Here is a 13,877-nt window from a genome sequence, read left to right on the forward strand (position 1 = left end):
CAAATACGATATTCTAAAGAAGCGTTTGTCATCAGAAACAAGACAGTTGATAGTTGAGATGTCAACCTAAGGAAACTATGTAGATGGAAGGTGACCTCCTAATATCCATCATCTTTATTCATCAGCGAGACATTTTGTCATGACATTTGGCATGAAATAAGCTTCAGGAAACGTGGAAGACAAGGACCAGTTCCTATACTTCAGCTTAAATACAATGGGCCAAGGCTTATTGAAAAGAATAAAGTTGCTTACGTCCTGTCGCTCCTAAATTACATACCTCCTGTCCACCATGGATTTATCCTGTCACTAAAGCCAACAGTTTTGGATGAAAAAGACATTAGTAATGAGAATGATGAATGATTTTGCAGTTTCAGTAAAGTGTTGAAGACTTACTGTAAAATTCAATATGTAATGTTCTATCACTAAGTGTTGTTAATGGTGTATGGTAATGTAATAATTTTTGTATATTTCATTTGTTTTGGTCAGTTATGAGTTTCATTTATGTCTGTATAGTAGAAGATACATGTTAGAATCACTACAGAATAAAAGGACTGTTCAAAAAAAATTATTCAGATTTTCAGATCAATTGAAACTTTAGATGCGCTGTATCTCGAAACTGTGATTTTGGCGCTTACCATTTTGTTCCCCCGAGAGCAGCTGAGTTATACATGTATTTTTAAGCAATTTGTTTATCAGATAGATTATCCATAAAGATCATTTTAACAAATTTTGACGTAGTTGTAGCAGGAGAATCTGAAATTTTTTTGTATCTTCATGAACTGAACATCAATATCATTTGCATTAAAATTATGCTGGCCATTTGCCTCACATCAGTCTTAGCAGATGGACGTAGTGGGAATGTATGGAACTGCAGTAGAGTTCTTTCTTTACGCATGTGCTACAGTGGCTGGGTGGCTGGCAACCAGTACAAATTAAAGAACTCTGTACCTAGCAAGGCTTCCACTGACCTAGCCTTGTACTCAGTCCTAGTTCTTTCCTCTCAGCATCAACATTGGTCTTCGGCCTGATGCCCCACTACAATGCACATACTAGAGATATTCATCATAAAGTGTTGACACTCACCCATGCCATGCCACTACTACTGCACAGCTCAGAATGTAAATTAGTGCTTTGCATCGCAAGACATTACATCTGGCAAGCTTGGAGTACTATTAGAGTTCAGAGCTTACTGCCAGTAAGCTTGTGTGATAACCGTTTGCCTTTACTTTGGGTCTTGCCCTGTCCATATCTCCCATGGGAGACGAACCATTCCATGCCTCACTTCGGTAAAATTGGTGTTGTGCTGGTGAATACTCGGAGACTAGTTAGTAACTTTGTGTCCCATACTCACATGGATTGTGTACAGAACATGTTTTTGTGGATGATTCAGCACTGATTAAGCTATCCTTTGTACCACTCTTTTATCCAGCGTAATCACATCAGCAGTGGCTTTCCCTGAGACCTTTAGAATAAGGAGACCATTCCATGCTCAGTCTGTAGTACGTTAGATGTTTGAGTAACGTGTTTTTTCCTTAACCACTTGTGAACATCCAGTCATTGTGCAGCACCCAACATGCCTTATTTTTCAATTTTGTAGTTATTTGATTAAGTTACATAGTGAAACATTCCTACAAAATCATTAGTCCTAGCTATTTGTTTCAGGATAGCAATTTCGTTTTGGGTTTCATTAGATTTGGAGAGAATTTTAACATTCTATAAATCATTGAGAAAAATAATTCTCTTATTTTTCTGCGGATGATATGATGTAGTGTTCATGATAGCATTTGTTGGAGTAGGTTTTCTACAAGTAGTGAAACGTTTTTTCATTATGGTTGGCAATAGCGAGGTCAAGAAATTATTCTTTCGTCATAATGACTTTGGATGAATGTTATTTACAACCTCAGATAAAGTACCAGTTTCATCTTTTGAACCTTTATAGAGCAACAGTGTACCATATCTCTTATGTAATTATTTTACTGATAATTTCAGGATTTTCTTTTAAGAATTTGATTTCAGTGTAATTGACAAAAATGTCTATTGAAGTTCCAGCTAGAGAATTTCCTGTTGCTAGGCCACCTTTTTGATGGTAAATCTTATCATTGAAAGAATTTTACATTGTTTGATCTATTGTAAATTGCGTGTGCAAGTTCAAAACTGTTCATAATATTAAAATTTTCTTCATATGTATACACAGACTTTAAGATTTCATTAAGATTACTATTAAGTTTGTAAGATGGACAATTTATATTGTTAATTGTTGATGTGTAGGTATATTTCGTTAATAGCAGAAAAGGAAAGTTGCCACTCACCATATAGCGGGGATGCTGAGTCACGATAGGCACAATAAAAAGATTCACACACTCATAGCGTTCGGCCATTAAGGCCTTTGTCAGCAGTAGACACACACACACACACACACACACACACACACACACACACACACAAAAATGCAATTTGCACACACGTCTGCAGTCTCAGAGAGCTGAAACTACACTGCGAGCAGCATTACCAGTGCATGATGGGAGTGGCGACTGGGTGGTGGTAAGGAGGAGGCTGGGGCGGGGAGGGGGAGGGATAGTAATGTGGGATTGGCACACAGTGAAGTGTTGCAGTTTAGATGGAGGGCAGGAGAGAAGGTGCGGAGACGGGAGAGGGTAAGTAGCGGAAAGGAGAGAAATGAAAATAAATTAAAAGACCGGGTTTGGCAGTGAACTGACGACTGTGTAGTGCTGGAATGGAAACAGGGAGGGGACTGGATGGGTGAGGACAGTGTCTAACGAAGGTTGAGGCCAGGAGGGTTATGGGAACATAGGATGTATTGCAGGGAAAGTTCCCACCTGTGCAATTCAGAACAGCTGGCGTAGGTGGGAAGGATCCATATGGCACAGGCTGTGAAGCAGTCATTGAGATGAGGGGTATCATGTTTGGCAACGTGTTCAGCAACAGGGTGGTCCACTTGTTTTTTGGCCACAGTTTGTCGGTGGCCGTTTATGCGGACAGACAGCTTGTTGGTTGTCATGCCTACATAGACTGCAGCACAGTGGTTGCAGCTTAGCTTGTAAATCACATAACTGGTTTCACAGGTAGCCCTGTCTTGGATGGGATAGGTGATGTTAGTGACCGGACTGGGGTAGGTGGTGGTAGGAGGATGTATGGGACAGGTCTTGCATCTAGGTCTATGAAAGGGGTATGAGCCATGAGGTAAGGGATTGGGAGCAGGGGTTGTGTAAGGATGGACGAGTATATTGTGTAGGTTCAGTGGACGGTGGAATACCACAGTAGAGGGGTGGGAAGGATTAGTGGGTAGTACATTTCTCATTTCAGGTCACGAGAGGTAATTGAAACCCTGGCGGAGAATGTAATTCAGTTGCTCCAGTTCCAGATGGTACGGAGTTAAAAGTGGAATGCTCCTCTGTGGCTGGACTATGGGACTTTGGGAGGTGGTGGGAGACTGGAAAGATAAAGCACGGGAGATTTGTTTTTGTACAAGGATGGGAGGATAATTATGGTCAGTGAAGGCTTCAGTGAGACCCTCGGTATATTTACAGGACTGCTCGTCACTGCAGATGTGATGACCACGGGTGGCTAGGCTGTAAGGGGGAGACTTCTTGGTATGGAATGGGTGGCAGCTGTTTAAGTGGAGGTATTGCTGGTGGTTAGTAGGTTTGATATGGACGGAGGTACTGATGTAGCCATCTCTGAGGTGGAGGTCAACATCTAGGAAGATGGCTTGTTGGGTTGAGTAGGACCAGGTGAAGCAAATGGGGGAGAAGTCGTTGAGGTTCTGGAGGAATGTGAACAAGGTGTCTTCACCTTCAATCTAGATAGCAAAGATGTCATCAATGAATCTGAACCAGGTGAGGGGTTTAGGATTCTGGATTTTTAGGAAGGATTCCTCTAGATGGCCCATGAATAGGTTAGCATAGGATGGTGCCATGCGGGTGCCCATAGCCATACTGCGGATTTATTGTAGGTAATGCCTTCAAAGGAGAAGGAATTGTGGGTGAGGATATAGTTGGTCATGGAGACTAGGGAGGAGGTTGTTGGTTTGGAATCCATAGGGCGCTTGGAAAGGTAGTTTTCGGATAGCAGTAAGGCCATGGGCATTAGGAATGTTAGTGACGAGCAGGGCACCGTGCGGTAAAGGGAAAGGAACTGTGGAGAGTTGGTCGAGGAAGTGGTTGGTATCTTTTATATGGGAGGATAGGTTCCGGGTAATAGGTTGAAGGTGTTGATCTACGAGAGCAGAGATTCTCTCAGTGGGGGCACAGTAACTGGCCACAATGGGGCGTCCTGGGTGGTTGGGTTTATGGACTTAGGAAGCATGTAGAAGGTGGGAGTACAGGGAGTGATAGGGGTAAGTAGAGAGATGGACTCTGGGGAGAGATTCTGGGATGGGCCTAAGGATTTGAGTAGTGACTGGAGATTGTGCTGGATTGCTGGAATGGGATCACTGTGGCATGGTTTGTAGATGGAAGTATCTGACAGCTGACAGTCCTTCTGCCACGTTATCCTTGCAGTTAAAAACAATGGTGGTGGAGCCTTTGTCTGCAGGTAGGATTATAAGATTGGGATCAGTTTTTTGATGGTGGACTGCAGTTCTTTCTGCGGATGCAAGGTTAGTATGCATGTTGAGGGATTTGGGGAATGATGGTGAGGCAAGGTTCGAGGATAAGAAACTCTGGAAAGTTAACAGGGGTTGGTTTGGAGGCAGTGGGGATGGATCACGGTTGGACGGAGGAGTGAACAGAGTTAGGCAAGGTTCAGTATTGGTCTTTGGTTGGGTCTGATTGGTCGGGTTGGTGGCGAAAAAGTGTTTCTACTGTAGGGACCAGGAAAAAGAGAGAAGGTCTTTAACTAGTCCTGCATGGTTGAATTTGGGAGCTGGGCAGAAGGTGAGGCCTTTGGAAAGGACCGATATTTATGTGGGACTAAGGCTTCTGGAGGAAAGGTTCATGACTGTGTTGTGGGTCTGATTAGTTTTTGGGTTCTGTGTGGTGGTGGGAGGGAGTTTTGGAGGGTGGGGTAAGTCTAGTAGGTCTGCGAGACGGTTTGTCAGCTTTGAGGGGGTGTGGGGAAGGTTTGGAGGTTGTTGTGGAAGTAGTGGACAGTGGTACTCCAAGGCGGGAGTAGAAAGTGAGCAGGATGGAGAGCTTTTTGAGGTGGCGTTGAGCATGTTGCTCAAGTTCCTGCAGGGCAAGAGTTTCAATGTGTGTTATGGGTTCCAGGAATTTGGAATTACATAGCAGGAGAATTTTGCGGATGGAGAGAAGGTGTTGCAGGGAGGCTTGGGCTTGGTTGATATGGTTTTGCAGGACTATGTTGGTGAGGGCTAAGGATAGGTGGAATCTGAACAGGTGGACATCATTGTGGAAGGAGGGGTGGCAACCAGAGATGGGTAATTTGATAGTAAGGCCATTAGGGGGGATTTCATGAGCCAAGCAACAACGCAGGAACAGTATGTGGGACTGGGATCTGGCCAGGGATAAGGAAACTTTTCTGTATTGACGCAGATGGAAGGAGCATGGATCCATGGTGGTGCAAAAATGTGAAAAATTGCGTAAGAAAGTAGAATTACGTTGGAAAAATTATGCCAAAATACACCCAAATATGTGTGAAAAGTACGAAAAGGGCACAATGGATGCACAGGGGGAAAAAGATATGCAACCTGAGGAAGGTGATGACAGTGGAAGGCGAAAACTTACTAAAATTGGCGAAAAGTCACAGTAGAGAATAACTAATCATTAATAAATATATGTATATTACTTTGGGTAGCATGTTTGAGGGCGGATAAGCATAAAGCAGGGGGACGGCAGATGTGACTGGATGAGGTGGATTTAGTGGGTGCGAACATAGATAGAACGGAGAAAGGGGGGGGGGGGGGGTGGTTCATAGTTTAGATATATAAGATCATGTGGCACTGGAAAAGTGTGGAGATAATACGCAAAAATACGGGAACTGACACAGGGAGCATGATAAGTTTTAAGGTATAGGCTTAATTATATCAGCGGGAGTAATGTGGGACATCAGATGCTGCACCAACAATCAGCGTGGTCTTGAGGCCGTCTGTCGCGTGTGGGCAAGTCACTTGATACAGTGTGGCTCATAAGTAGAGCGTGCAGTGCGGTTCGTTAGGCAACAAGAGAAACACAGGAAAGAAAAGAAAGGAGGATGGACATTGAGTATAGCGATGCAAAAGAAAGTAGTTACAAAGGAAAACAGCAAAGGGTTAGGATCGAAGAAAAGCAGTCAGGCAAAAATCAAACAATGGAAAATTCATGATGGAATGTAACAATACCAGAGAAGGAAAGTTGCCACTCACCTTATAGCGGAGATGCTGAGTCTCAGTAGGCACAATAAAAAGATTCACACTCTCATAGCTTTCAGCCATTAAGGCCTTTGTCAGCAGTAGACACACACACACACACACACACACACACACACACACACACACACACACACACTCGTGCAAAAGGAACTTGCACACACGTCTGCAGTCTCAGAGAGCTGAAACTACACTGCAAGCAGCCTATAGTGACTCAGCATCTCCGCTGTGTGGTAAGTGGCAACTTTCCTTCTCTGGTATTGTTACATTCCATCTTGGATTTTCCATTGTTAGATTTTGATAGTGTAATTTCAGTAATGATCTAAGCTTTGGTAATTGTGGAGTCATTACTTTCAAAGTGCTCTTTCATCTGGCAGGAATAAAAGGTGATTATCATTATCAATCAGTTTCTTAATTTTAGTTTGAAACTTAGCATTTGAATCTTTACTAATTTCACTGGTGTCATTTTCCATTAAAAAAAATGTTTTGGTGTATATTCTTCTCCAGCAATCACATGGGTTTTCCGTTTGTTTCTTAATTACTATGGCTTCACCTATTATTTATTTATTAGTTAAGCTTTTCACACTAATTGAAAATAATTATTTAATTTTTGTTTGTTTTTTACTTTCCTGATAAGTTCTTCAATTTGTAAAGCTATTTTATGTCCTCCAGACTTAGTCAGTTTTGTAGATTTAGGTACAACTTCAACATTAGTAATTATACATTTTATTTTGGTTTGATTTAAATTTTAAGGCCTTTATTCAGTGGAGCAGTTTCAGCTTTATGAGATTGTGTCCCAGTAAGATTAATGAGTCTAGGAGAAAATGTGTTTTCATTATTTGAACAGCCCTACAGTGCATTACCATGACTGTCTGTCAAAGAGTTAATTTTCATATGCAGTCTGCAATGGCATCTTGCAAGAGATTTATCTTTCCATGTGCAAATTTGAGCAACATGAAAAAAATTAAGAGAAACCTGGTTACTCAGAAATAAACACACATTATACATTTTGTTATTAAGATGTCTTTTGATTTGCAAGCTTCTCTAATTTTTAACATAGTCCACTATAGACTGCTCTTTTCTCAAACATGAAAAGCAACAGACGAGTTGATGTTAATATTGACGTTTGCAGATTTTGGAATTACATGCTGAGATAGACATTGCTTATTAAAACTAGTTTTCTTATTGAGCGTAAACATTTTAGTCCTGACCCCTGTAAACTTTATCAAACTAACTTGGCAATAAATTAAAAAAATTTTATAGTGTTATTGGAAACACAGCGATCATTGAGGGCGGTTTGACATGTATGATAAATTTCCATGAAAGGATGGAACATTTTTGCTGCGTATTGATGGTTGAAAAGCTTGATTAAGAATCATATAAAGAATTTAAGCAGTGTATAGTGGAATGGCCACTTAAAACTAATCGCAGGAAGGCAGACGCCATACTGAGATTCATTTCAAGAATCCTAAAGAAATGTAGTTCGTTAACAAGGGAGATGGCTTAAAAACATTTGACCAGTACATGAATATTGCTTGTCAGTGTTGGATTTGTAACTGATAGGATTGATAGAGGAAATAGAGAAGATCCAAAGAAGAACAGCAGGTTTTGTTATAATTGCTTTAAGCAAGCTCAAAAGTATCATGGAGATATTCCACCAACTCCAGCAGCAGATACATCATTATTTTCTGCTTTACTGTTAAAGTTCGGAGAGCGTACATTCCAAGATTATTCAACAAGTATTTTGCTTCCTCTTACTTATATCATGTGAAAAGGCCATGAAAATAATGTTGGAGAGATTAAAACCCACACCGAGGCTTCACCAGCAATCATTCTTCCTGCAAACCGTGTGACTGGAACAGGAAAGAGAGGAAGTGACAGCAGTAACAAAGTACTCTCTGCCGCACACTACAAGGTGATTTGTGGAAAATAGAAGTCCTCAGGTGGGTACAGGTGGGAACACACAATGCACCCATCAATATTGTTTAACATGGTCGATTTGGTAGTCCAGATGTTATGACGTGGGGAGGCATAATGCATGGGTTTACTGACTTCCAAACTTTTGAACACAGTCCACTTACCAGTCAATGTTATTGTGACACTGCACCCTTTCCCCATGTGTGTCTTTTCAGGATGCATTCAGGCCTGGCATCATTTTTTGGCTGACAATAGGTGACATGCACAAACAGTACAGGTGGAGCAGCTCTTGGAACAAGAGAATATTTGATGAATGCCAGAGTGTGCACATCCCCCAACTTAATACCATTGAGCACCTATGGGGACATATATTGCAGCATATTAACATGCACCAATGAACATTCAGCAGTTATCAACAATGCTGGTGGAGGAATGGAATGCCCTACCACAAGAACTGTTCACGTTCCTTACGGCCAGCATGGGAGCACATTACAGGGCACGCATTGCTGTCCTTGCACCCTCCCTACTAATAATCATGTGTCACCTTTTGTAATGTCCAAGGGACCACCATGAATTGTGGCAACGTCACGGTAATTATTGTCTCTGAATAAAAAAGTTATTTTTGTCCATCTCATTGTGTATTTCTTTTCTTGACCTTCTGTACTATAGTGTAGCAGGTCTTTCTATGTATGGTATAAATTCCACTGGTCTGTGTTACTTGGCAGTGATACGTCGTACAGAAGTTACATTTGTCCTTATGTTTAGCACACCAGTGTCGTTTTGTGTTAGCAAAGTAATAGTTCAAATGTACAGGCTGAAGCACTTAATCTCACTGAAAGAACTGACAATAAAGAGAAAGTGGAAGTGTGTGAGAGCCAGTGATGATGAGAGACAGAGGATATGAGAATGACAGGTAGAGAGAGGTAGTGACACTGAGAAGAGACAGCAGCAGCAGGAAGGAATGAGAAATTGGCAGTAAGAGAGGGCAAGAGGAGACAGTAGCAGTGAGAGGACACATTAGTAGTAAGACGGAATGAAGGAGAGTGTGGCTGTGACGCAGGAGATAATGACCGAGACAAAGAGATAATGACAGAGTTTGGCTGAATGAGTGGGTGAGTTAAGGCAACTGGGAGTGGAAAGGTATGATGGACTTAACAGCGATGGACTAGTGGGTGCAATTGAGTTACAGTAAGGGGAGTTCGAGGTGAATTGCACGTTAAAAAAGAGCACAAACATCTTCTCGTGCCAGAATTTTTGGGAACATTTTCAAAGGGACTGAGGAAGGTAGAATGAGCCAGCTGGTATCCCATTTTTCAGTCGGTCATTTAGACAAACAGGAATATGTTTGCACTTTTTATGCTCTGATACGAGCATATTTCTGCTGGTCTTATGTTTGAGTAATTTTATGGTTGCATGATATGTCCCAATGTATTAGTTCCTTCTTTCCAAAACATTCTTTTTCCTCTAATAAAATTCATCCTTGCAAACAAATTCAGCCTTTTATAAGATTGAGCATATGAAGTAGACTTGGCCACACGATTCCTGGTATGTGGGCAGTGGAAAGTTAAAAGCTCATAGCAAGTAATTGAGTAAGATCTCCCATGTTTTGAAGTCTCCGTTTCATAAAATTAAGAGTGTTACCTCTTATACCTTGAAGTGTAAAATAATTTGCTGATTGGAGATGTCTTTTATTTGTCCATAGCGTAATGTTTTGTATTATTACATTGAATCACATGTAACTATGGAAATTCCAATTCCCCATTCCTCATATTTCAATAAATATCGATTAGTGCATACAGTTAATAGTTTTTCCTAATTACAGGATGAACCAACAGACAAATTTGGCTTCGGAGGTATCAGGCCAAGACAATTATGGAACTCCTGTCTCCAGAAGACCGCAGTTGCCTGTCCAGCAAGTACAGCTTCAAGAGAAACGTTCCTTAGATGCATTCCGAGTCTTCATTGCACATGTCTGTGAAGTTCTTGGACTATGGAAGGTGTTGTGTGAACACCAGTTCCACATAATTGCTGACACTCTTAGTAAGGTAAGTTTAGTTAGATTATAAACACAGAATCTTCTGTCTCAAACATCTTAGCATATCATGGTCTGTAGCATCTGTTCAGTGGTAGTTATAGATGAGGTGATTTCATTTTACTGTAACTTGAAGGCATGGGTTAAGAGGCTGAGCTTGATTCACATCAAACAAAGCATGGGTGTATATTGTAATTTATTCATGAGGAGGGAGGGGCGGGGGGCAAGGATCTAAAATTGTCATTTTCATTGATTGTAGCTGAGTTGTCAGTTTAGAGATGTAATTGCCTCATTACCACAAGAAGTAAATTGTATAGGTGACTCAAAAAACTGAATGTATTCCAAATTGTAATATCTGTTACAAGTGTGTTCTCCTGGCACCATTTGTTATCCATGGCGTATGAGAATGTTCCCAGGGCAGCAAGTGCCCTTCGTTGCAGATACATACGGAATAAAATACTATGAGGAAGGTAGATTGTGGCTGTAGGGTTAATCTTCACCAAACATCAACAGTAGACTTAATTCTGAGATATCACCCATAGTAACAGAAGCTCTTGTAAGGAAATCATACACAAATCAAAGGAAGGTTACCCCTCAGTTGCAGCTGATTGATGTGTGGTACACAGAAACTCATAACAATACAGAAATGTTCCTAGCTTTTGAGCGGGCACACTTTTTATAGTGCAAGTACGTGCTCTCACACACAGTAATGCAGGTACCCAAATGCACCCACCTTTGACTGTTGCAGTGCTCTCCTTTTTGAGTGGCTGCTCAAACTAACAGCCGTGAAGGGGGAAGGCGTGTGCCAGCTAACAAAGGGTGGGGGGGGGGGGGGCATAGAGATCAGAGGAGGACTGAATGGTGATGTAATTTGTCGGGTGTCTCACATTAACGCCATTCACCCTGGTGGGCCTTCATCAGGTGACACCATTCTCGGAAATAGGACTGTTGATATTTTTAAAAATATCAGTTGTCTGATATATTGATGTCTGAAAATGTATCGATGAAAAACAATTCGTTGTACTGGCCTATATAAGTATCGGCTGCACATTATAAATATACTGCCAGTTTTAGAGCTGTATTTTTAAGTATTGATTTATTATTAGATTCTCTGTACCTCAACAACATAGCAGGCTGCCTACCCCTTTAGAGCAAGGATGGAAAAGAAAATGATGCACATGCGTGCTTGGTAATAACCATGTTGCCAACAATGGTAACTGGATGTAAGTGGCACAATAAAAGGGGTCTGATGATTCTGTCGTTCAGTTTCGTCACACATAAGATCTGTCCAGAACCCGTGTTCTTAAATTTCTGCCAATGCCAGTGACCAAGCAGTTGTAGTGTCAGAATTGTTTACTGAAGCTAAATGTTGCAGTTTGTCGGTACTGCCGAGCATTGGTTACGTCAGCATTTCCCTTCACACCTCTCCACACACACCAAAGACCAATCTTGTCAGTCAGATTTTCCCTCATCAATTTCAGCAACTGGTTTTGAAGAATGCCAGTGTGAAGAAATAATACACTAGGCGCATAAAAATTGTTTTTAATGCAACTGGTGTGCTATTGCTTCACATCAGATATCTTATTACATTCACACACACACACACACACACACACACACACACACACACACACACACACACACCGTGTGAGCTGATGCCAGTGTCATAGAGACTTGCCATTTGCGCGAGTTCCACCAGCGCCACGGGCGGTGCTGAGGGTGAAGATGTCAACTTCGCCTCAGCCAACTGCTGTCTGAGTACAATCCACCAATTACCGGACAACAACAGACAGAAGCCTACTCGGAAGATAGAGCAGCAGCTCTTGCCCACTTGGTTCTGGATCATTGTCCAGGGCTTACTTAACAAGGAACATCTTTTAGTGAACTCTCAGAAGTGAAGAGACTGTTGCTGTAAATTGCATTTGCTATGTATTGTGAAGTTTTACGTATAGTTATGTTACTAATTTGTTGGAATGTTGTTGAACCTTCATTCTCCTATCTTGTTATCTAACCCTGGGGCATAGCTGTTTAATAGTGGCAGGGAGAAATTGTCTTAGCAGTGTACTGCACCAGAAGTCATTTCACGAACTCACAAACGAGGCCTTTACAAAACTGGCATTGAGGGTTTACAAAAAACATAATAATTTATCAGTTTTTCCCCCCTAAGTAGATTAAGGATTTTGGTTTTCCCTAAATGTATTATTGTTTATGTGTTTTAAAACATTTCTTACCCAGCTCATTCATCAAACAGAGAAGATTACAGTGATAGGATCTTATGCTCAGGGAGGTACAGGGGAAAATAATTCAACCTATTAATTTTTCGTGTGTGTGTGTGTGTGTGTGTGTGTGTGTGTGTGTGTGTGTGTGTGTGTGTCGCTATGGTTGACTGCATCACATGTCCTATGTTCTGAACATCTGCTATCATCAAGACATGAGCTATGATTGGCTGAAAAAAGCACATAGCACAGCACATTCTTGATTTCAGTGCTTTGGAATACACCATGTTGTATTTGGTGGAATTTGTATTTATAATTTTGTAATACAAAAATATGCAGTACACACGTAGCAGCACATCAAAGATCTTTCCAAGACCATTTTTTTTGCTAGGTTTCATTTCTTAAACTGCTGGGGAGTTCTATGCCGGTGTATAAAACCTTTAACATCAAAGGGTTGAATAGTTTTACAGATCGTAGGGAATGTATACTGTCATTTAATCTGAAAAAATTTGCTCTAATGTGGGGAAAACTGTAGTTTTAACTGTCTTAGTCTGTGTACACACTATGAATGAAGAAGACTGCATTTAACAATCTGTTCTTGAGCACCTTCACATACGCTTCACATTAGGCATTTTTAATTGATATTGAGTGCAGACCCCCTTGTGACAGTCCTGAAGAATCTTCCAGCCCTGACACTGGCAGTGTGTAACAAATTGCTGAGTGAATGTATCATCGCAAAGGATGAAGAATGATACTAAACTATAAGTTATATTATACTTAGACTCTGTACTCTCGCCTATGATGAAGAAACTGACAAGGCTTTTGCTGCTATCATTCCCACGGCAGCTATCACAAGAAGTTATAACACCACATGTGGATGAAAAGACTTTCCTGCTACCGGGTTCACTCATGACAAGTCAATACTACATTGTACAATGAGATTTTCTTGAATAACGCTTGGAAAGATACGGGCAGTAAAGTAGCTATAATCCCAAAGCACACGACTTTGTCAGCCACGTTTTATATACTCCTGTCGCTATGTTCAAAAATATAATCGAGAAAATACAAAGTGTACCTGAATTGTTGCACACTTGATATGTAATTTCTAAATGTGAGGCTGCAATTAAAGTACAGTGACTTGCTTGAATTTTACATTCAGCTGTCTTTTTGTACATCATAAAGTACATGCAATATGTATCAAAATTTAGATGAAAATCCATAATTTTGGAGTATTGAAATAAATATGTGAGGGTCGTTTCAAAAGTACTGCACACTGTAAGACAAGATTGAAGAAAATAATTCATTTTACAAAATACCTTTACAGATCTTCAGTATAATCTCCATTCTTGCTTCTTACAGCTTCCCAAGATTTTGGCAAGTTCTGTAT

General features: G+C 40.9%; 1 protein-coding gene across 3 annotated transcripts in view; it reads left to right on the forward strand.

The window, feature by feature from the left end:
• Positions 1-13,877, forward strand: part of LOC126481249 (nuclear pore complex protein Nup155) — a 267,575-nt gene that overhangs the window by 125,871 nt on the left and 127,827 nt on the right. For all 3 annotated transcript variants that reach the window (XM_050104864.1, XM_050104862.1, XM_050104863.1), the window contains exon 14: positions 10,065-10,287. In XM_050104864.1, coding sequence (XP_049960821.1) covers positions 10,065-10,287 — 223 coding nt within the window. The remainder of the gene's footprint in view (positions 1-10,064; positions 10,288-13,877) is intronic.

Source organism: Schistocerca serialis, chromosome 5, assembly GCF_023864345.2.
Source record: "Schistocerca serialis cubense isolate TAMUIC-IGC-003099 chromosome 5, iqSchSeri2.2, whole genome shotgun sequence".
NCBI classification, from domain to species: domain Eukaryota; kingdom Metazoa; phylum Arthropoda; class Insecta; order Orthoptera; family Acrididae; genus Schistocerca; species Schistocerca serialis.